Below are 25525 nucleotides of genomic sequence, written 5' to 3' on the forward strand. Positions count from 1 at the left end.
ATGGCGGAGCAAGTAGTGTCGGAGCAAGTTATGCCAATGTAGTTTGTTATAAATGTGGAAAACCGGGCCACATTATTAGAAATTGCCCGAACCAGGAGAACACGAATGGACAAGGTAGCGGAAGAGTTTTCAATATTAATGCGACAGAGGCACAGGAAGACCCGGAGCTTGTTACGGGTACGTTTCTTATTGACGATAAATCTGCTTATATTTTATTTGATTCGGGTGCGGATAGAAGCTATATGAGTAGAGAATTTTGTGCTAAATTAAGTTGCCCATTGGCGCCTTTGGATAGTAAATTTTTACTCGAATTAGTAAATGGTAAATTAATTTCAGCAGATAATATATGTCGGAATCGAGAAATTAAACTGGTTAGCGAAACATTTAAGATTGACTTGATACCAGTAGAGTTAGGGAGTTTTGATGTGATAATCGGTATGGACTGGTTGAGAGAAGTGAAAGCAGAGATCATTTGTTACAAAAATGCAATTCGCATTATACGAGAAAAAGGAAAACCCTTAATGGTGTACGGAGAAAAGAGCAACGCGAAGTTAAATCTTATTAGTAACCTGAAGGCACAAAAACTAATAAGAAAAGGTTGCTATGCTGTACTAGCACACGTCGAGAAAGTCGATTCTGAAGAAAAGAACATCAATGATATTCCCGTCGCAAAAGAATTTCCTGATGTATTTCCGAAAGAATTACCGGGACTACCTCCACACCGATCCGTTGAATTTCAAATAGACCTTGTACCGGGAGCAGCACCAATAGCTCGTGCTCCATACAGACTCGCACCTAGCGAAATGAAGGAACTTCAAAGCCAATTACAAGAACTTTTAGAGCGTGGTTTCATTCGACCAAGCACATCACCGTGGGGAGCTCCTGTTTTGTTTGTCAAGAAGAAAGATGATACATTCAGGTTGTGTATCGACTACCGAGAGTTGAACAAACTTACCATCAAGAACCGCTACCCACTACCGAGGTATCGACGACTTATTTGATCAACTACAAGGCTCGTCTGTTTATTCGAAGATTGATTTACGTTCTGGATATCATCAAATGCGGGTGAAGGAGGATGATATTCCAAAGACTGCTTTTAGGATGCGTTACGGTCATTACGAGTTTATGGTTATGCCGTTTAGATTGACTAACGCACCAGCTATGTTCATGGACCTCATGAACCGAGTGTGTGGGCCATATCTTGACAAGTTTGTTATTGTTTTCATCGATGACATACTTATTTACTCGAACAATGATCAAGAGCACGAAGAACATTTGAGAAAAGTGCTAGAGTTGCTGAGAAAAGAAAAACTGTACGCTAAGTTTTCAAAGTGTGCATTTTGGTTGGAAGAAGTTCAATTCCTCGGTCACATAGTGAACAAAGAAGGTATTCAGGTGGATCCAGCAAAGATCGAAACCGTTGAAAAGTGGGAAACCCCGAAAACTCTGAAACACATACGCCAGTTTTTAGGACTAGCGGGTTACTACAGAAGGTTCATCCTAGACTTTTCCAGAATAGCAAAACCCTTGACTGCATTAACGCATAAAGGGAAGAAATTTGAATGGAAAGATGAACAAGAGAAAGCGTTTCAATTGTTAAAGAAAAAGTTAACTACGGCACCTATATTGTCATTACCTGAAGGGAATGATGATTTTGTGATATATTGTGACGCCTAAAAGCAAGGTCTCGGTTGTGTATTAATGCAACGAACGAAAGTAATTGCTTATGCGTCTAGACAATTGAAGATTCACGAACAGAATTATACGACACATGATTTGGAATTAGGCGCGGTTGTTTTTGCATTAAAGACTTGGAGGCACTACTTATATGGGGTCAAAAGTATTATATATACCGACCACAAAAGTCTTCAACACATATTTAATCAGAAACAACTGAATATGAGGCAGCGTAGGTGGATTGAATTGTTGAATGATTACGACTTTGAGATTCATTACCACCCGGGGAAGGCAAATGTGGTAGCCGACGCCTTGAGCAGGAAGGACAGAGAACCCATTCGAGTAAAATCTATGAATATAATGATTCACAATAACCTTACTACTCAAATAAAGGAGGCACAACAAGGAGTTTTAAAAGAGGGAAATTTAAAGGATGAAATACCCAAAGGATCGGAGAAGCATCTTAATATTAGGGAAGACGGAATCCGGTATAGGGCTGAAAGGATTTGGGTACCAAAATTTGGAAATATGGGAGAAATGGTACTTAGAGAAGCTCATAAAACCAGATACTCAATACATCCTGGAACGTAGAAGATGTACAAGGATCTCAAGAAACATTTTTGGTGGACGGGTATGAATGTCGATGTTGCTAAATACGTAGGAGAATGTTTGACGTGTTCTAAGGTCAAAGCTGAGCATCAGAAACCATCAGGTCTACTTCAACAACCCAAAATCCCGGAATAGAAATGGGAAAACATTACCATGGATTTCATCACTAAATTGCCAAGGACTGCAAGTGGTTTTGATACTATTTGGGTAATAGTTGATAGTCTCACCAAATCAGCACACTTCCTGCCAATAAGAGAAGATGACAAGATGAAGAAGTTAGCACGGCTGTATTTGAAGGAAGTCGTCTCCAGACATGGAATACCAATCTCTATTATCTCTGATAGGGATGGCATATTTATTTCAAGATTCTGGCAGACATTACAGCAAGCATTAGGAACTCGTCTAGACATGAGTACTGCCTATCATCCACAAACTGATGGGCAGAGCAAAAGGACGATACAAACGCTTGAAGACATGCTACGAGCATGTGTTATTGATTTCGGAAACAGTTGGGATCGACATCTACCTTTAGCAGAATTTTCCTTCAACAACAGCTACCATTCAAGCATTGAGATGGCGCCATTTGAAGCACTTTATGGTAGAAAGTGCAGGTCTCCAAATTTTTGGAGTGAAGTGGGGGATAGACAGATTACGGGTCTGGAGATAATACAAGAAACTACCGAGAAGATCATCCAAATTTAACAACGGTTGAAAACCGCCCAAAGTAGACAAAAGAGCTACGTCGACATTAAAAGAAAAGATATAGAATTTGAAATTGGAGAGATGGTCATGCTTAAGGTTGCACCTTGGAAAGGCGTTGTTCGATTTGGTAAACGAGGTAAATTAAATCCAAGGTATATTGGACCATTCAAGATTATTGATCGTGTCGGACCAGTAGCTTACCGACTTGAGTTACCTCAAAAACTCGCGGCTGTACATAACACTTTTCACGTTTCGAATTTGAAGAAATGTTTTGCTAAAGAAGATCTCACTATTCCGTTAAACGAAATTCAAATCAATGAAAAACTTCAATTCATCGAAGAACCCGTCGAAATAATGGATCGTGAGGTTAAAAGACTTAAACAAAACAAGATACCAATTGTTAAGGTTCGATGGAATGCTCGTAGAGGCCCGGAGTTCACCTGGGAATGAGAAGATCAGATGAATAAGAAATACCCGCACTTATTTCCAGAAGATATGTCAACACCTCCAACTACTTAAAATTTCGGGACGAAATTTATTTAACGGGTAGGTACTGTAGTGACCCGAACTTTTCCATATTTATATATATTAAATGAAATTTTTATTTACATGATTAAGTGTTTCTAACATGTTAAGCAATCAAACTTGTTAAGACTTGATTAATTGAAATAGGTTTCATATAGACAATTGACCACCCAAGTTGACCGGTGATTCACGAACGTTAAAACTTGTAAAAACTATATGATGACATATATATGGATATATATATATAGTTAACATGATATTATGATAAGTAAACATATCATTAAGTATATTAACAATGAACTACATATGTAAAAGCAAGACTACTAACTTAATGATTTTGAAACGAGACATATATGTAACGATTATTGTTGTAACGACATTTAATGTATATATATCATATTAAGAGATATTCATACATCATATTATCATGATAATATAATAATTTAAAATCTCATTTGATATTATAAACATTGGATTAACAACATTTAACAAGATCGTTAACCTAAAGGTTTCAAAACAACACTTACATGTAACGACTAACGATGACTTAGCGACTCAGTTAAAATGTATATACATGTGGTGTTTTAATATGCATTCATACACTTTTTAAAGACTTCAATACACTTATCAAAATACTTCTACTTAACAAAAATGCTTACAATTACATCCTCGTTCAGTTTCATCAACAATTCTACTCGTATGCACCCGTATTCGTACTCGTACAATACACAGCTTTTAGATGTATGTACTATTGGTTTATACACTCCAATGATCAGCTCTTAGCAGCCCATGTGAGTCACCTAACACATGTGGGAACCATCATTTGGCAACTAGCATGAAATATCTCATAAAATTACAAAAATATGAGTAATCATTCATGACTTATTTACATGAAAACAAAATTACATATCCTTTATATCTAATCCATACACCAACGACCAAAAACACCTACAAACACTTCCATTCTTCAATTTTCTTCATTTAATTGATCTCTCTCAAGTTCTATCTTCAAGTTCTAAGTGTTCTTCATAAATTCTACAAGTTCTAGTTTCATAAAATCAAGAATACTTCCAAGTTTGCTAGCTTACTTCCAATCTTGTAGAGTGCTCATCCAACCTCAAGAAATCTTTCTTATTTACAGTAAGATATCTTTCTAATACAAGGTAATACTCATATTCAAACTTTGATTCAATTTCTATAACTATAACAATCTTATTTCGAGTGAAAATCTTACTTGAACTTGTTTTTCGTGTCATGATTCTGCTTCAAGAACTTTCAAGCCATCCAAGGATCCTTAGAAGCTAGATCCATTTTTCTCATTTCCAGTAGCTTTATCCAGAAAACTTGAGGTAGTAATGATATTCATAACATTATTCGATTCATACATATAAAGCTATCTTATTCGAAGGTTTAAACTTGTAATCACTAGAACATAGTTTAGTTAATTCTAAACTTGTTCGCAAACAAAAGTTAATCCTTCTAACTTGACTTTTAAAATCAACTAAACACATGTTCTATATCTATATGATATGCTAACTTAATGATTTAAAACCTGGAAACACGAAGAACACTGTAAAACCGGACATACGCCGTCGTAGTAACACCGCGGGCTGTTTTGGGTTAGTTAATTAAAAACTATGATAAACTTTGATTTAAAAGTTGTTCTTCTGGAAAAATGATTTTTCTTATGAACATGAAACTATATCCAAAAATCATGGTTAAACTCAAAGTGGAAGTATGTTTTCTAAAATGGTCATCTAGACGTCGTTCTTTCGACTGAAATGACTACCTTTACAAAAATAACTTGTAACTTATATTTTCGACTATAAACCTATACTTTTTCTATTTAGATTCATAAAATAGAGTTCAATATGAAACCATGACAATTTTATTCACTCAAAACGGATTTAAAATGAAGAAGTTATGGATAAAACAAGATTGGATAATTTTTCTTGTTGTAGCAACGTGAAAATTGGTAACAAATCTATATTAATCATATCCTAGCTAACTTATATTGTATTATACATGTATTCTAATATATTATGTAATCTTGGGATACCATAGACACGTATGCAAATGTTTTGACATATCATATCAACCCATGTGTATATATTATTTGGAATAACCATAGACACTCTATATGCAGTAATGAGGGAGTTAGCTATACAGGGTTGAGGTTGATTCCAAAAATATATATACTTTGAGTTGTGATCTAGCCTAAGACGTGTATACACTGGGTCGTGGATTGATTCAAGATAATATATATATCAATTTTTTTTCTATACATCTAACGTTGGACAACTAGTTGTAGGTTACTAACGAGGACAGCTGACTTAATAAACTTAAAACATCAAAATGTATTAAAAGTGTTGTAAATATATTTTGAATATACTTTGATATATAGGTACATATTTGTTATAGGTTCGTGAATCGACCAGTGGCCAAGTCTTACTTCCCGACGAAGTAAAAATCTGTGAAAGTGAGTTATAGTCCCACTTTTAAAATCTAATATTTTTGGGATAAGAATACATGCAGGTTTTAAAAATGATTTACAAAATAGACACAAGTACGTGAAACTACATTCAATGGTTGAATTATTGAAATCGAATATGCCCCTTTTTATTAAGTCTGGTAATCTAAGAATTAGGGAACAGACACCCTAATTGACGCGAATCCTAAAGATAGATCTATTGGGCCTAACAAACCCCATCTAAAGTACCGGATGCTTTAGTACTTCGAAATTTATATCATATCCGAAGGGTGTCCCGGAATAATGGGGATATTCTTATATATGCATCTTATTAATGTCGGTTACCAGGTGTTCACCATATGAATGAATTTTATCTCTATGTATGGGATGTATATTGAAATATGAAATCTTGTGGTCTATTATTATGATTTGATAATATATAGGTTAAACCTATAACTCACCAACATTTTTGTTGACGTTTTAAGCATGTTTATTCTCAGGTGATTATTAAGAGCTTTCGCTGTTGCATACTAAAATAAGGACAAGATTTGGAGTCCATGCTTGTATGATATTATGTAAAAACTGCATTCAAGAAACTTATTTTTGATGTAATATATTCTTATTGTAAACCATTATGTAATGGTCGTGTGTAAACGGTATATTTTAGATTATCATTATTTGATAATCTACGTAATGCTTTTTAAACCTTTATAGATAAAATAAAGGTTATAGTTGTTTTAAAAATGAATGCAGTCTTTGAAAAACGTCTCATATAAAGGTCAAAACCTCGCGACGAAATCAATTAATATGGAACGTTTATAATCAATATGAACGGGACATTTCACCTACGCATATAATTATTCCACTCACCTTAACACGTCGGTGATGATTACACTTCCGTACTCTTCAAAGCAAAGTACCTAATACATTACGCACATATATCAATCATACATTCAAGTTGGTCAACCAACTTATTCTCCATACAAATGCCATTTGGCCCATAGTGCAAACGTGACCCATTTGTACCATTCATTCTAACACTAGGTAGAGATTTTGTCAAACCCTTACTAACGATTCAATTATGGTCTTAGAACACTTTTCAACACAAAGTTATCTCACTTCGCACCTATTAACCCACTTAGGCCACCAAAGACACATTTGACTCATTTCAAGGTTAACACACCCATTTGGGTCACTATCATACCCTAATACACCCATTCACTTTAAAATCTAAGTGTGCTAGTGATTTACTATCATTTAAGACCCATATACACCATTTAACATTTCCAAACCCTAGGTTAGTCATCTTTGGGTCCTCATGACCCAAACTTACCCAAAAACATCCAAAACTCTAACAATTGAGTTTTATGTTCATCTTTACCCCAAACCTTAACCCTTAAACAATCAAAATAAGGAAATTAAGGTTAAAACTTACCACTACAACCAAAATGTAGCTAGGGACTAGATGAACAACTTTAGAACTCGCACTTAGACCCGATTCGACCTTCTTCTTCCTTGATTTGAGTTCTCACACTCTAGAAACCCTTTTCTCTCTCTAAATTGAATTGGAAGTGGTGTGGTTGTTGAAAATGGAGTAAATGATGCTCCAAAACTGATCTAGGGCCTTAAATTCGGTCCGATGTGAATTTACCACTTTGCCCTATTTAAAATATCCAAAAACAGACAGCTGGCCCGCCAGACCATTTGGATGGCGTCCAATAGTCTGGACGGCGTCCAATGTAGAGACCCGTCCTAATCCATCCGGATAAAGTCCATATCGATTACAAACGTTTCACAGTAGTTGATTACATCGCGAGGTACTTGACCTCTATATGATACATTTTACAAACATTGCATTCGTTTTTAAAAGACAAGCTTGCTTTACATCGAAAGTTGACGGCATGCATACCATTTCATAATATATATCTAACTATAATTGACTTAACAATAATCTTGATGAACTCAACGACTCGAATGCAACGACTTTTGAAATATGTCATGAATGACTCCAAATGATATCTTTAAAATGAGCAATTGCACAGCGGAAAATTTCTTTCATACCTGAGAATAAACATGCTTTAAAGTGTCAACCAAAAGGTTGGTGAGTTCATTAGTTTAACATAAATAATCATTTCATAATTTTAATAGACCACAAGATTTCATATTTCCATTTCTCATAAACATACGTCCCATGCATAGAGACAAAAATATCATTCATATGGATTGAACACCTGGTAACCGACATTCACAATATGCATATAAGAATATCCCCATCATTCCGGGATCCTCCTTCGGACATGATATAAATTTCGAAGTACTAAAGCATCCGGTACTTTGGATGGGGCTTGTTGGGCCTGATAGATCTATCTTTAGAGTTCGCGTCAATTAGGGTGTCCGTTCCCTAATTCTTAGATTACCAGACTTAATAAAAAGGGGCATATTCGATTTCGATCATTCAACCATATAATGCAGTTTCGATTACTTGTGTCTATTTCGTAAAACATTTATAAAAATTTCGCATGTATTCTCAGCCCAAAAATATAAAGGGTAAAAAGGCAAATGAAACTCGCCATACTGTATTTTGTAGTAAAAATACATATAACATCATTGAACAAGTGTAAGGTTGGCCTCGGATTCACGAACCTATTATTCAATCATGTATATTAATACATGTAATGGTAATCGAACAAATATATATTATATCTTAAATTAAATATCTTATTTATTTAAATTTGTATATATATATATATATATATATATATATATATATATATATATATATATATATATATGATTAGTATTATATTGAAAACTAATAATTTGTTATATGTAAATTATTTATATAATTAATGTTAATATGTTTAATATACTGTTTATGTAATATTAATATACATATATAATATTCATTTGTTATATAAAAATAATACTATTATTAATAATAATAATGATTCTAGTTCTTATAAAGATGATAATAATAATAATAATAATAATAATAATAATAATAATAATAATAATAATAATAATAATAATAATAATAATAATAATAATAATAATAATAATAATAATAAGAATAAGAATAAGAATAAGAATAAGAATAAGAATAAGAATAAGAATAATAATGTTAAAAATAATAATTTTAATGTTAAATAATAATGATGTTAATAAAAATAAACACACTTATAATATTAATAATAATGATAATACTGGTAAAAATAAATGAAAATGTTATAAGTTAATAATAATATTGAAAACTTTTATATTATTTCTTAATGATAATACTAATAATGTTTAATGATAATGCTAATAATAACCATAATACAAATAATACAGATTATTTTAATGATAACGATAATCATCATAATATTAATAATACTAATTAACATAATAATAATAATAATAATAATAATAATAATAATAATAATAATAATAATAATAATAATAATAATAATAATAATAATAATACTCCGTACCTAATAAAAGAGTGGGGTTGCCTTGGCCGGCGGCTCAAACAGATCGAGAGCAAACAAAAGCATAAACGCAGGAAAGAAAGAAGAAAAATAAAAAAAATTCTCGCGATCTTCATAGGGTCTTCGATTCATCGTCGTTCATCATCATCACAATTTAATCGAATGGCAATCATCACGGAATAGCAGATCAATCGATTGTCATCCACCCTGTTCATCTTCTTCATCGTCTTCTTCCTCATCAATAATCATGATCCAACATCCATCAATCAAGCAATCGATTTTATTAATTGGTGAAATAGGTAATTGGCTATTCAATGATCCTTTTAATTTCTTCATCCTTCTGCAACTTTCTGTATTTTATATGGATCGACGCAATTAATAACAGTAGAAGGGTTTCAATTCGATATATCCGGGTTTTTGTCAAAATCCCTTATTCAATTTTTATGAATTTCTGTTTGACTATCAGGTTTGGAGGGTTTGAATGTGTTCTGTTATATCGTCTAAATAACGTCAACAATTTGATGATGGATAGTTGTAGTGGTGATTCTGACAGGAGGAAAACAGAAAAGTATACAGCATAACGGCAGCAGTTTTTCAGGTAGTTTTTGGTTGATTTAATAAATTAGGTATTAATGAACATAGTTATGCTCAATAATGGATAAGGTTGTGACTGTGTGATTGTAAAACAAATATGAATTTGGGTTGTTTTAACAGGAACATAGGATAAACAAGATAGCAACTTACATTGGTTGTGTTGTTTTGATTTAAGTCGATCCAGTTGTGGTGTAGGTAGCAGATGGAAGTGTGAGAGGGTGTTCCTTGGTGGTGATTTGAGAGGTGAGGTGATGATGGTGTATAGCTGTAAACAGAGGTCGTATAACAGTAGCAGTGGTTTCTTCAATTCACAGGTAAGTAGCATTAACCTTCCTAGTTTGTATGGTTGTTTAGGTTGCATAAGTATATAGCAAAAGTATAGCATCACAGCAGCTCGATGACAGGGTTTCTTCATGGGTGTGATGATGGTTAAAGGTGGTCTTTTTGGGCAGAAGGACAATGATAACAGTAGTAATTAATCGTAATTGTTGTTATTAATTGGTTTCGTAGTTCTGTTGAAGTTGGGTTTTTCAGTTGAATTTATCAAATGGTTTTTGGTTTTGATCATGAGTTGAAACAGAAAAAAAAAATAGTAGTGTGGCAGCAGCATTTTAATAATGGCTGCAATTTGTTGCAGGTGGTAATTTAGGTTGGTGAAGTGTTGATGTGGTATGTGGGTGTCGAGTAGCTGCAGACCAGGAAGGAACAAGCTGAGCAGCAGCTCGATAGTGATGATTGTGGTCGTATGGTTTAGCAAGGAAAGGAAAACATAAAGGTGATTTAGGTGATGAGTTTGATGGTGGGTTAGATAGTTCGATGAAATTAGAAGCAAGAAACAGGATGAGTTATAGAGAGAACGAATTGATGGGGATTACAGTTGTGTTAGTTCAATGTGTCTCATTATGTATGTGTGTTATATGTATACTACTCATAGTTGAAGTAAGTGGAATTTGAATCCACATTTAACAGCCACTCTTGGATTCTTTTACATATGTCGACACTTTTTAATTTATTAATGGCTAGTGGGGTTTTTGGATGTTTTGATAATTGTTGAGTTTGATAAATGATGAGTTGTTGCAATAAGAGATGTATGATTAGATTTCTTTTAATAAATTCCTATTATGAACAATGAATGTGAAGTAGTGAGTCACTAGTGGGTTATTTACATATTTAAGTTGTAATGTAGTAGAGAAAGATTATAATCGATTGATGAGATTCGATGATGGTGTCGAGTACCATAAATTGAGAAAGGAACAATAATTAGAAAGTGGCCTAGTGGGTTTGTGTATGTTGAGTAACTATGAAAGTTGCATACACATTATTTGTTTTTGTCGACAAAAGCAAACACAAGTATTCATATAATAATTAAGTATATTCTATCGTGCAATTAATCATACTATAGTAAGAACATATATATTAGCCGCCATTTGTTTTGTAAGTGTATTGTCGACACAAGTTTCTAATTATTTAGACTTCATGTTTTTCACAGACTATTCTATATTATTACTAATGAAAAGACATTCGAGTGTTACTAACGCTTTCCTAACTAGATTCAAAATCACAAAATATAAATTTTATATATTTTATTTATATAAGTAGATATGTTTTATATAATAATTATCATAGTATCATATTTTATTATTTTTATTTTTTATTTTTTTTTTATTTTACATAATTAATTTTAATGCAACAACATATAATATATAAAATAATTTCCAAATTATTATATTTATATATACATATATATATATATATATATATATTTAAATACACACAATTCTATTTACAATTATCTGTTCGTGAATCATCGAAATAGTCAAAATCAAATGCATTTATGAAAAATAGTTCAAACATTTTGTGACCCGATTTAATAGACCTTGCTTATCGTGTCAGAATCTCATAAAGATAAAGTTTAAATTTGGTCGGAAATCTCCGGGTCGTCACATCCAACCCTTCACACTAGGACGGCGTCCCACCATTTTGGACGGCGTCCCAAACAACTGCGAGAAACTGGATCTTACATGAAACTGTTCTAAAATTTTGAGACTCAATCTAACAGACTTTGTTTAACGTGTCAAAATAATAAATCGTATAGAGAATTGGTTTAAATAAGTCGAAATTTTTCGGGTCATCACAAGGTGTCTTTTATGTAGGGAGAGAACCCTATATTTATAGGGGAAAGACTAGGGTTAAAGGGAAATTAGGGTTTATAGCTTATGGGCCAAGCGTAAATATAACCCTAATGGACCATACCCGATCAAGTCCCCCCAGTTCGGTATGATATCTTTTGTTAAGTATCGTATCGAATTATCCATTACAATACAGTAAGAACAAAACAAGTGTGCGCAATAGCTACACGAGAGATACGCGGACAGCCTGCGGAAAACCAATTTCGCTTTAAGCTGCGCAAAAGTTGTGCGGGTAGTTGCGCGGATAGCTGTGCGAAAAACCAATTCCGCTTGAAGCTACGCGAGTTTGCTGCACGAACGCTATGCGGAAAATTAATTTCGCATATGTGTGCGTTAAAGATCGTAATGATAGTTGCGCATATTGTTTTCTCAAAGCCGCATACAAATAAATAATTCAATAAAACAAAAAACAAAACTTCACAAATCGAACGGATTTTGTGTTCTTTATTTATTCAACCAAGATTGCATAGAATTGTAGTAACCCCTTTGTTCTCTGTATATGTGTAAATATAATACGCGTGTATACATAGTCAACTGTTGAAACAAAATAATGAAGGAAAATTGTGGAAACATGTATACGTCGCACATCATTATTCGATAAAACATTATTGTTGTTTTTTTTACTTTCGTAAGTTACGGAGATATTTGAGAAGCTGTTGAATAAATATAGAACTTACGATACTGCATGAGAACGACGAAGCTTATTATCGTTGTCCCACGGATGGCGCCACTTGTTCATGCATATTTTTTCCAGGGGAAAACCTACACACGAACAACAGTGCGAAAGGGGTTTTTTTAGGCGTCGACGTCGTTGATCTCCGGTCCGGTTACCGTGATAACCCGTACCCGAGATGATGATCTCGGGAGGGTAGCCAACGAATTGCTCGCCGGTCGATAGTCGGAACCTATCGACGGCAAAGGGAGAAAAAACCCTACAAGACCCGTAGGAAAAAACCCTAGTGTTGCGATCGTGAAGACGATCGTGGAGAAGATCCGGCGATGACTGCCGCGTGCTTTCATTGAGAGAGTGAGAGAGTGAGATCGAGTGATCGTATGAGGTGTCTTTTGTGTAGGGAGAGAACCTTATATTTATAGGGGAAAGACTAGGGTTAAAGGGAAATTAGGGTTTATAGCTTATGGGCGAAGCGTAAATATAACCCTAATGAACCATACCCGAGCAATATATATATATATATATATATATATATATATATATATATATATATATATATATATATATATATATATATATATATATATATATATATATATATATATATATATATATATATATATATATATATCATCCACCATCTCATCTCATAAATCACTTAACGCCTCGCAAATTTTGTAATATCATTCATCATATTACAAGAGATTGATCCTTTTAATCATTCTCTAGTAAACTCAATCTTGATACTGATTACTATGGCTACCGGTGTTAACAAGCAATTGCTTAATCACTTTTATTTTTACTGACATGCCTTTCTTAGCGAGAGGTAAGAAGTTCGACTCTGCTGGGCTGCAACATGGCACTGAATGTTATCTCTGACCTGAAATATTCACTCAGGTCGCCTTCGCTTAGTGCTGGGGCAGCGGGGAGGGGGTGTTTTACTGGTCATTCCCTCGGATCGGTCTGATTTTCCTCCAGTGCAATAGTTGAGGGCGGGTTAAACAACTACGAAAGATAAACGTGTGAGTAATTAAGTCCCCTGGATGATCCCAATTTGATGTCCATACAAAAGTCATTTACAAGCAAACACACCATTAACTCTGGCCATTTTTTTGTTTAAATAAGTTGTGAGAAATAAAATTAGAAGTGTTGTTTTAAGTGTCCCACACATGCAAGTTGGGGAAGAAAAATGTGCAACTTGCGATTAAAAAAACAAAGCAAATTGTAATATTGAAGAGAGGCAAGTTGGTGTTTGTGGTGTCATAAAACTCTCAACTTGCAAAGAGTGGTGGTTGATTCCTCATCACCTTTTATTATTAAACTAATTAAGTATTCTGTTTTTTCCTCAAAAATATTATATTATATAAGTTATTATATTATTATATATTTTGCCCTTTTTTCCTTTGATGCGTTCGCCTTCAACCATTGCTCCTCTTTTACTTTTCCCACATCTTGGAAAATTCTAGGCTCCAATTTCGTTTTCCTTTTTCATAAAACATCTAAACTATTAATTAATTAATCTACAATCTGTCTTTGATGCTATAATTACGAGGTTTGTTTCTACAGGTGTAGGTAATACGGATTAATAATATATATATATATATATATATATATATATATATATATATATATATATATATATATATATATATATATATATATATATATATATATATATAAATAACAAATACAACAAAATTCAACTGTATTTGTCATTTACAGAATTACAGATTATAAAATGAATCTCGGGCTTTTCATATTATGAAACAATATGGAAACCAAAAGGAAATTAAAATGGAAAACAAATTGAGAAAGTAATATTATAAAATGATTCTTGAGCGTTTTTGACATTGCTTTGATTGGTCAAGAAAAATGAAAAACAAAAGAAAATAAATAACTCGGTAAACAAGAAAATAAACAAGTGAAAAAAACTCGTGCTTCTGTAGGAAAGTGACCTTTAAGCTAAGGGCAGAGCCATATAAGGTTCAAGTAGTTGTTAGTGACCCAAACCACCGAGCCATTACCTGAATGGTATACAAGGGGACGGCATATTTGTCTTCAACGAGCGAAGGTTCAATTGGAGGGCCGCCATCTATTGGTCCTGCCAGCAATTTGCTTGTAGGAGGGGGTTTTCCTCAACCTTTAATCGTACTCAAGAGTTTTTGCGATTTGAGTTTCCTTTTAACGTGTGTATGAGTGGCATATGATCGTGAAAATGGTTAAGTCATCTCATCTAATTGATGCCGATACTGCCTTTAAAAAAACTAGTTACTAAAAATGCATTAGTTTGGTTATTAACAAATATTATGAATTCGAATTAAAATTAAAATATAAAATATACAATATAATGATAACGCGTCATACTTTAAAAAAAACAAGCTGAAGAAGATTGGTACATTTTTAAGCAAAACAATTTTATTGTTATTTACAGTATTAAATAAATATTAAATTAAATAAATTGATGCCATAGGCGTAACGAACAGCTATCAAAGTCGGCTATTTCACGTGGAAACTTTAATTTTCCGGTTTATTGTACTTGACTTGTTATTTCTTATTCACGTATCCAATCAACTAGCCTTTGTTTATTTTGGGAGCAAAGTATTTATTTAATAATGTGTAATTTAAAAATAAAATCAAATTACATTCAGTTAAGTAACAAAATTGAATATAACTTTTTTATTATTTAAAACTGAAACAAGATTAATTTTCAGTTTTTGATTTTAATTATTTTGAATTCGAAACTCGGTTAAACCTAATTCATACTAAAAATTAAAAAATATAATATATTTAACATAATTTTTGGCGTTCGAAAAAAATTAATATAAATGTGAATTTTCGAATTTGTTTGAAGATAATTTCAATTATTCAAACGAATATTTAACATAAAAAAAACAAACAATAATTATTTATCTATCATTTATTCCTCAAAAACATCTTATTAAAATTCATACAACATGACTTAATAATAATAATAATAATAATAATAATAATAATAATAATAATAATAATAATAATAATAATAATAATAATAATAATAATAATAATAATAATAATAATATTAATAATAATAATTATTATTATTATTATTATTATTATATTATAATTATAATTATTATAATTATATTATAATTATAATAATAATAAAAGAAGAAATGGGCCCTTTGTGGTTTTAAAAACTTCAAATTTTCAGCTATCATGTACGGAGTAGTTGTCTAACATATAAGTTTTGTTTGAACTTGGGAATTCATTTAGATCATAATTGTTAAATAACATTTTCTATATATAATTGTGCATATCTTGTAACTCGGTTGTCTAACTCGGATTGGTTAAAACTTAAAATGTACTCCGTAACATTTAGATCACAATGGTTATACTCCGTATTACATTTGCTACATATAATTGTGCATATCTTGTAACTCTATTATTTTTCCAGTATTATTTTCCAGTATTATTTTCCAGTATTAACTAACTGAAACCGAATTAGATTGGAATGCAATTTTGGGTGATTAAGCTGGAGAAATTCGAAACCAATCCAATGAAGGCCATAACTTAAGCTGTCATTAATTAAAAGATAGTTGCAAATCAGCTTAAATATTGCACATAGATTAGGAGTTTTGCCAACTTTTATATGCTACTTGTTGACATTAATTTTTCTAATAGTGTTATATATAGAAAGAATTACATATTAAGTAATTATTAATTATATTTTTTTTTTTTTTTTTTTGGCAAAAAACTAGAACTTAAATAAAAACTCGGGGACATTCATCGAAAAGATGAGGCCTCGAAACAATTACAACTCAAAGGCACGAAAGCCACACAAAGAAACAAAACGACTAAACAAAAAAAACATAAAACACCAAAAGAACTCACTAAACGAACTCGAACAAAACCTCTCAACATAAAAGTACCTCAACTCCTATCAAGAACTTACGCTTCTTCCTTTGGTAAATACTTTTTGATGCCAGTGAGAATCATTAATTATATGGTAAATACTTTTTGAGTTTCATTTAATGTATTAATTACTGTGTACTTTTCATCTCATTAATTATAAGTGTCTAAATTTTAATTAATCAGTTGAAAAAGATTTTAATGAGTAATTATGATATTCCACTGGTAAAGATCATAGTTAACGAATGAATTTAAAATTTGATGCCAGTGAGAATCATGAATAGAGAGAATATCAATATTCAATATCAATAATCAATCAAATTATATACAGAAATAAAAGAAAAATACATTTCATAGCATTTCATCTCATACTGAACACGAAAATAAAGAAATAACAATAAGAACGAGAGTGCAATGCGTGGTATCATCATCATTCATCATATCATTCCTAAATCCATTTCATCAATCATCTTTAAATTAAAGAAAAGAAAAAGAAAAAAAAAGAACAAAATAAATTCACATAAACTTTGGAAGATGAAATCATAGAAATTTACACTCTTTCTTTTTCTTCTTGATGAAGTCATTTGATTCGATCCCAATGGTAACATATCCTAATTTCGAATCCTCATTTTGTTCTCAACCGTCTTAGCTAAAGATTGAAGATTACACTTAACAATAGTATCAACAAACCCTAAAGTTTCATCTTTTGTATTCCCATGTGGTATATCAACAACATAAGATTCAACAACAGTTGTCCCATTTCCATTGGTTGCAGGATGTAAAGTAGTAACCGAACGATAATTTTCAAGCCTATGATCACCACCAACAACACTAAAACTTAGCACATGTTGTTCATCATCAAGTATTTCTAACCGTTCAGTTGAGTTAGCAGCTGGAAGACCAGAAATAACGTGAACTTGACGTAAAGTTCCAACGTCTCCGTTACCGTTTAAAACGTTACAACTTTTAACAAAGTGTTTGTAAGCTTGTGGGTTGTCGAAACGGCGAACAACGGACCAAACGGTGGAAACTGGGGCGTTGATGTGTTGGATGACAGCTGAGCAACATTGGTTTTGAGTGATTGGGTGGGTGTGGTATCGAGCGATTGAGTCAGGGATGCGGTTGGTGGGTTGGAACGTGGTTTGTTTGTGGTTGCAACCGGTGGTGCCACCGGGTGTGAAGAAAGATTGTGAGTTTTGTGGGTTGGAAAGCATGTTCATGAGTAATTTTTTATTTTTTTTAGATTTTTTTTTTTTTGTTGATTTTTGTGGAGTGGAGGATTTGGGAAATGGGATGGAAGAGAGGAAGAGAGTTTGGTGAGATGATAAAAGTGGGGGAGAGGGGATCGATGTTTATTGGGAGTTCATGTGAATATAGAAATTATATAAAGGGCTGCTAGGTACAAATCATGTCGGTCAATTTCTTGTTTTTCTAATAACATATTTTTTTTCCGCAAAGAAATGTTCTTAGCCACAATCACATTAAGTTTTCGTAGCGAGAAAAAAATTCCAGAATAACGAGCCCGCGAAACAATCAATATATACAATCAATTCAAACGAAATCCAAACCTAACCAAATAGGAAGAATTCCAGATCGAGAGGAACAAGGTCAAGATCAATCCGTAGTAATCATATGTCTGATGTGTCCATATGTAATGATTATTATTGGAGTACGATTGGTAATTGGAAAGCATCTTCACGTATAATGAAATTAAAGAACATAGCTCGTAAAGGCGATAAAGTTTATGATGACCAAATTAATTGTAAGAATTGTGTGCGTAAGAGGGATAATTCGAGGAAAGGCGGGTCACGCAAATCTAGCAAGAGTGTAGGATTGTCTGTGGGTGGGTTTATCAATGATGTGGAACTGAAAGAATTTGGTGAGGAGATTGGACTTCGCTGGCCTAATCACCAGTAAGTGTATGTCAAATTTTGTCGTCTGTTATTTAATTTATCATGAAGATTTTTTCTCTGAATGTGTGTGGTTTTGGTGGTAAGTTTAGTTGGGTTAGGAATATGTGTATTAGCGAGAGGCCTGACATTGCCCGCATAACGATAGGGATAAAAAGAAACTATGGGACTCTCTTGATTCTCTTATGGATGGAATTGATACGGGTTGGGTCATATGTGGTGATTTCAATGAAGTTCGTGATCGTAGTGATAGACTTAATTGTGTTTTCCATGAGGCTAGAGCAAGAAGATTCAATGAGTTTATTATTAGAAACAACTTAATTGAGATACCGATTGTGGGAAGGAAATTTACTCGGGTTAGTGATGATGGGTCTAAGTTAAGTAAACTTGATCGTTTTTTTGTAACCGATAATTTTATTACGCTATGGAAAGATCTTTCAATATGTGCGCTTGATAGAAAGGAATTGGATCATTGCCCGCTCCTTCTTCGTGATGGTATAATAGATTATGGTCCTAAACCATTTAAAATTTTTGATGAATGGTTATTCAAAGAGGGGGTTGATAGGGTTATTATTGATGGGTGGAATAAAGATGTCCGTTGCTCCAAAAAAGATTGTATCTTCCGTGACAAACTTAAGAATGTTAAAGGAGAGTTAAAAATTTGGAGTCGTAAAGAATTCGGCAACTTAGACGAAGAAATAAATGTCCTTAAAAATATTGTTGCTACTTGGGAACAAAAGGCTGAAAATGGCCCACTTTCAGATAGTGATCGTCTATGTTGGTTGCAAGCTCGTAAGAATTGAATTTCAAAAGAAAAGGTTAAGGTGGGAATGCTAAAACAAAAGGCTTGGGTTCGTTGGGTTCTTGATGGTGATGAGAACTCTAAATTCTTTCACTCAACCATGCGTAGAAAATATAATAAGAATAACAATAGGGGTCTCACTATTAATGGAATTTAGTGCGAGGATCCGAAAGAAATTAAAGAGATCGTTTTTGATCATTTTAAAAGTGTGTTTAGCTCGGGGGTGTTTTAAGACCAAAATTTGTGCTCACCATCAATCCTAGCTTCACTGTTTCAGACTCACATCAAAATTCTGGACAGTTTACAAGCTCAGGTGGCCCAATTCGTGATTCTGGGCAGCCCATAGCCACTGTTGGGCCTCTTCCACAGCCTGGGCCTGATGACATTCCTATTCATATTCCTCCCTACACTAATGATAGTAACCGTAGTGCTTATGGGCCTGCTGGGCCTGATCTAAAAATTTTATCTAGTGAACATGCTATACTTTTGGAACATACTTTCTCTGAGTGTGAGGTTTGGGATGCAATTAAAGGGTGCGGTAGTTCAAAGGCGCCCGGCCTGGATGGTTTTAACATGCGATTTTTTAAAAAAATTTGGCATGTAATTAAAGATGATCTTATGGTTGCCATTCATGAGTTTTGGGAATAAGGTAAGATATCCAATGGATGTAATGCATCATTCATAACCTTAGTTCCTAAAAAGCAAGATCCTGTGGCTCTCAACGACTATCGTCCTATTAGTTTGATATGAAGTTTCTATAAAATTATTGCGAAGTTACTCTCAAATCGTCTTAGAAAGGTTATCCCAAATCTTGTCGGCTTTGAACAAAGTGCATTCATTAGAGGTCGGAACATCCTTGACGGGGCTTTAATTGCAAATGAGACAGTTTCTTATTTAAAAAATAATCATTCGAAAAGTCTAATTTTCAAGGTTGATTTTGAGAAGGCCTTTGATTGCTTGAGTTGGGATTTCTTGATGGAAGTGATGGAACTTATGGGGTTCAGGGCTAAGTGGAGGGGATGGATTCTATCATGTCTTAAGTCAGCTTCAATATCGGTTCTTGTTAATGGGTCTCCTACTAGTGAATTCAAGTTAGAACGCGGGGTTAGACAAGGAGATCCGTTATCTCCCTTCCTTTTCATTATTGTTGCGGAAGGTTTAAATGTGATGACTAAAAAAGCCGTTTATAAAAAGAACTTCATTGGCGTTGAAATTGGTTCCGGTAAGATCCTCATCTCTCATCTCCAATATGCGGACGACACGATTTTCTTTGGTGAATGGAGTGCGAGAAACCTTCGGAATTTATTCAAAATTCTCGTGCTTTGAACTCACTTCGGGTCTAAAGGTTAATTACCTTAAAAGTAACTTGTATGGAATTGGTGTTGATAAAGTTGAAATTGAGAGTATGGCTTCAATGTTCGGATGTAATTCCGGATCATTCCCATTCACTTATCTTGGTCTTTCGGTTGGGGGTAAAATGAATAAAATAGAAAGTTGGAACCCGGTGTTAGATAAATTCTCCAAACGTCTCTCGGATTGGAAGGCACGTACGATTTCTTATGGTAGACGCTTGACCTTAATAAAATCGGTGTTGAATAGTCTCCCGTTGTACTACTTCTCCCTTTTCCGCGCCCCGGCATGTGTGGTAAAAAACTTGAGTGTGTAAGACGTTCTTTTTTTTTGGGCGGGAAGGGTTTAAAATCAAAAATTTCATGGGTTAAATGGGATGAAACCCTCCTTCCTTTCGAGAAAGGGGGGTTAAACTTGGGTTCTTTAAAAAGCAAAAAATCTAGCTTTGATCGGCAAGTGGTGGTGGAGGTTTAAAACCGAAACAAACTCCTTGTGGCTCAAAGTTATTTCTAGTATTTATGGGTCTTCGGGGGGTCTTTTACATCCTTTTGTTTCTAATGTGTTACCTTGTAATACGATATGGTCTAACATTATAAAAGCAGGAAAGTGTATTGATGAGCTCGGGGTTCCCTTCCAGAACTCTTTTGTCAAGAAGATTGGGGATGGGATTGCGACTTCAAAAACAGATTCAAACGCCTTGCTCACTTGGAAACTGATCTAGCAGCTTCGGTTAGTGAAAGAATGGTGTGGGATGGGTCAAATTGGGTCTTAAACAGTTGCTGGTCTCGAGCACCATCTGGTCGTGCCATCAGTGAGTTGAAAGATCTGCAGCAGCTTGTTCGTGGGATATCTCTTCAGGTTGGGAAAAATGATCAATGGGAGTGGTCAATGGGTGCAAAAGGTGTCTTCAAAACTTGTATTTTATCAAAAAAGCTTGACTGTTGTATCATTTCAAACTCGTCTACATCTTCGGGTGCTCTTCGTAATGTACTTGTACCAAAGAATGTAGAGGTGTTTATTTGGAGAGTCTTAAAAGGTAGAATCCCGGTTTTGGTTGAATTGGATAAGAGGGGTGTCGACCTACACTCGGCTCGTTGTACAAATTGTGATAACGATATTGAGTGTATTAGTCGTTCCCTTTTATCTTGCGAAAAAGTAAATAATGTTTGGAAGAAAATCTTTGATTGGTGGGAAGTTACTCGGCCACCTATCTTGGATTTGCGTCCTCTTCTAGAAGGAAACTTGGGTCAATTTAGTTCGGATGTGGGTAAAAAGGTTTGGCAAGCGGTTATTTGGACATGCGTCTATCTTATGCGGAAGTTTCGTAATGAGAAAGTATTCAAGAAAAAAGATTGGTGTGTCCCGGTTGCTGTTTGTGATATTCAAATCAAGAGCTTTGAATGGGTTGCGAAAAGATACAAAACGCAAGCTATCTATTGGAATTCTTGGTTGCATAATCCTCGTAACATTTCTTTTAATTAATTCATGCGAATGTAATTGGTTGCGAATGTAATTTGTATATATTCGGTTCTGTTTGTGCTATCTTGGCACTTCTGTGGTTTGTAAACATTGGGATGTAATCTTCTGTGTTATATTAATGAATCTATGTTGCTTTAAAAAAAAAAAAAAAAAAAAAAAAAGTGGCATCATAAACATATCTTAACAAAGAGTCTCACTCTGTTGGTGGGACTGAACACTCTGTTGGTGGGACTGAATAAGTTATTTGATTTAAGGTGTGTTGGAAGAAACTAGCTGGCGCTTATAGCTGAAGTTGGAGTTTATAGCTAGAGTTGGAAATGAAAACTGGATCTTATTGTTACTTGTAAGTGAATAATAAAGTAGTTAAAGCTTATTATTGTGAACTGACTTAACAAGACTCAAATAAGAAAAATGTAAGGATAATATAATAAAGCGTATTTAAGTAATTTTATAACCATAAACTCTACTTTTATTAAAAGTTCATTTTGAAAACGTAATCTTCTAAAACTTATGATTTTCATAAACTCTACATTTTATGTACTACCAATAAAATCTTATTACTTTAATCATATTAAAATCATAATTTCAGCCTCTTATAATCTACATGCCAAACACACCCCTAGTCTTTTCCCAAACATGTTTTATGAGAAATTTTATGCATATATATTTTTTACAAAATGAGATGATCTAATCATAAGGGTGATGGTCTAGTACTAACTAGTTTTTGAACCCTCGCTTCGCGCCGGGGGTTCGATTTTCAATGTATTTTATTATGTTTAGTTACGGAGCCTGCGAGTGAAAAATCAACATATATGAAACGTACCCTAAATATTTAGCTTTTTTTAAAAAGTGTCCGTTTTACGTATAGTTAGTGGCATTGTGTTCATAAAATTATTTCGAGTTTAAGGATGGTGTCGGAAAAATTTAACTCGTTGCGAGTGAGAAGATATGACCCGTTGAATATTTGAGTGGAGTTTATTTAAGATATTTTATGAAAATTTTGATTTGACGTTTTAACCCCCTGTGTTGGCGGCCGATTTTAATTTTTGAACAAAGTGTGGGGGGCTTTTGTGGTGTTACTTGAAAGAAAGAAGGGAAAATGGAATGTGGTGTTACTTGAAAGAAAGAAGGGAAAATGGAAGGGAGAAAAAGGTGAAAAGACAAAAATACCTCTGATTCTATTCATAAGTTTTGTCTAATAGTTAATATCGTAATATGACTTGGCCTTTAATAAAAGGGTGAAACTCCCTGGACATTTCAGGTACCTCTTGTGATAACGAAGGTTCGTTCGCGATAATTTCAAGATTAATCGACTCGTAAAGGAGGCCAAAACCTAGGTATGCTAAGAAAAAAAAATAAGAAACTGAAATGATCTAATAATGTGAAAAGTCACGTAAGAAAGAAAAAACAACATGCAATTTAATTGGTTAACCTCTTATGTACTTCCGTTTTAAATTAATAGTTTTATTTTGACTTTTTAAAATCTTCATTTTTCAACTTTGACCTTAGACATCTTTAATTACGTTATATAATATATGATAAAAGTTATACCAATAAGAAGTTTATCTAAAACCTAATCTATTCATATAATTTTTATTAGATATTATATGACACAAACAAAGATATTTAAAGTCAAAGTTGAAAAACAAAACTTTGAAAAGTCAAAACAGAACTATTAATTTGGAAAAGATGGAGTATCATTTTGTAGCTTTTTATTTGTAAAATTTTTGTAAGTTTAATATTTTCCAGTTTTTATTGATTTGTAAATCGCACGACAATTAGCTAACGTGTTTTGTGATTTATATTACGTGTTATGTGACACTTTTAATTAATGTTTTTAGACATTTAATCAAATATATAAGGTTTAAAATGTTTTTATTAAATAATCATTAAACCTGGCGGTTAGGTTAATTGAAACTCCTTTAGGCTCATCCTCCATACTGATTCTGGCGGTCCGCTTCAGTCTGCCTTCTTCGAATAGTCGGGGTCCGAAGTGGATTTTTGGTTTTAGTGTTAACTCCAAGTTTTGGGCGGCCCACTTGGTTAGTTCAACTATCACTGTTGAAACCCCTGCGGTTGTTCGGTTGCTCGGTTGTGTACACCCCGTGTAACAACCCGTCCTTATCCACCTGAACGAAGTTCTTAACATCTGGTTCCATTGCGATGGTCGACACCAAGTAATGTCCTTAACATGAGCAAATGCACAGCGGAAGAGTTAATTCGTACCTGAGAATAACATGCTTTAAAATGTCAACATAAAGTTGGTGAGATATATAGGTTTGATGCTAGCAGCGTTATAACTATGGACCACAAGATTTCATATATAAACATATAATAAAAATATTCTAAGTGGTTGAGCACTTGGTAACCATACTTAACATTTAATCACGTCGCATATTCCCTTTATTATGAAATCTTACTACACTGTACCAAGTGTAGTCACAAAACGAAGTACTGTGCAACCGTTGAATACTGGTCGTCCAGTCCGGTTGGGGTTGTCAGGCCCGATAGATCTATCAACAGGATTCGCGTTTACAATACCGCTGTAAATATTAGTTACCAAGCTACAGGGAAGTATGCCAGTGGTACAACTCAACGTAGAATATATTTTTCAGTTACTTGTGTCCATAGCGTAAAACATAAAATACATGTATTCTCATCCCGAAATATTTAGAGTTTAAAAGTGGGACTATATACTCACTTTCGTCTTGAAGATATATATATAATTTGACTTGGTCTCCGGTTGATATCACGAACCTATCCATATATAATATATCAATACCTTTTCTTTTTTAAACAAACGTCACATATATATACTTGTTATACTTTTAATACTTTGAATAATTCCTTAGTCCGTAGTTAGCAGTTCGTTGTTAGTAATTCAATTTTAATGGTTCATATTTAGATGTTTAATAAACCCCCAATGAAATAAATAAAACCCTCATCGTATATGTATTGGTCGAGATTAATCTTGACCCACGGTACCGGTGTTGTCAAATGACGTGTTGCGTACATAAAGTACCGGTGTTGTCAAATGACGTGTTGCGTACAATCATGGGATCTTATGATTAATCTTCTCGTATTGTTTACGGGTGATCCTGAACCATATAAAATTGAATTATGAGTACATATATATAAAATATCATGTTATTTTAGAAAGATGTGATTTTATTTAATTTTTCCCAATTAA

The 25525-nt window shown here is 33.5% G+C and overlaps 3 protein-coding genes across 3 annotated transcripts; 2 read left to right on the plus strand and 1 right to left on the minus strand.

The window, feature by feature from the left end:
- Window positions 1-17218: 17218 nt before the first annotated feature.
- Window positions 17219-18132, minus strand: LOC139882006 (abscisic acid receptor PYL4-like). The gene has a single exon (XM_071866393.1). It carries the CDS (start codon window positions 18012-18014, stop codon window positions 17406-17408), a length of 609 nt encoding a protein of 202 aa, XP_071722494.1. The 5' UTR covers window positions 18015-18132; the 3' UTR covers window positions 17219-17405.
- Window positions 18133-18498: 366 nt separating this feature from the next.
- On the plus strand, window positions 18499-20832 carry LOC139845156 (uncharacterized). Its single transcript, XM_071835383.1, has 5 exons — window positions 18499-18707; window positions 18853-19496; window positions 19784-20019; window positions 20117-20155; window positions 20281-20832. The coding sequence occupies exons 1-5, from the start codon at window positions 18499-18501 to the stop codon at window positions 20830-20832; spliced, it is 1680 nt and encodes a 559-aa protein (XP_071691484.1).
- A 765-nt stretch (window positions 20833-21597) lies between these two features.
- On the plus strand, window positions 21598-22338 carry LOC139845165 (uncharacterized). Its single transcript, XM_071835397.1, has one exon. It carries the CDS (start codon window positions 21598-21600, stop codon window positions 22336-22338), a length of 741 nt encoding a protein of 246 aa, XP_071691498.1.
- Window positions 22339-25525: the final 3187 nt, after the last annotated feature.

Source organism: Rutidosis leptorrhynchoides, chromosome 1 (genome assembly GCF_046630445.1).
Source record: "Rutidosis leptorrhynchoides isolate AG116_Rl617_1_P2 chromosome 1, CSIRO_AGI_Rlap_v1, whole genome shotgun sequence".
Classification (NCBI taxonomy): Eukaryota; Viridiplantae; Streptophyta; class Magnoliopsida; order Asterales; family Asteraceae; genus Rutidosis; species Rutidosis leptorrhynchoides.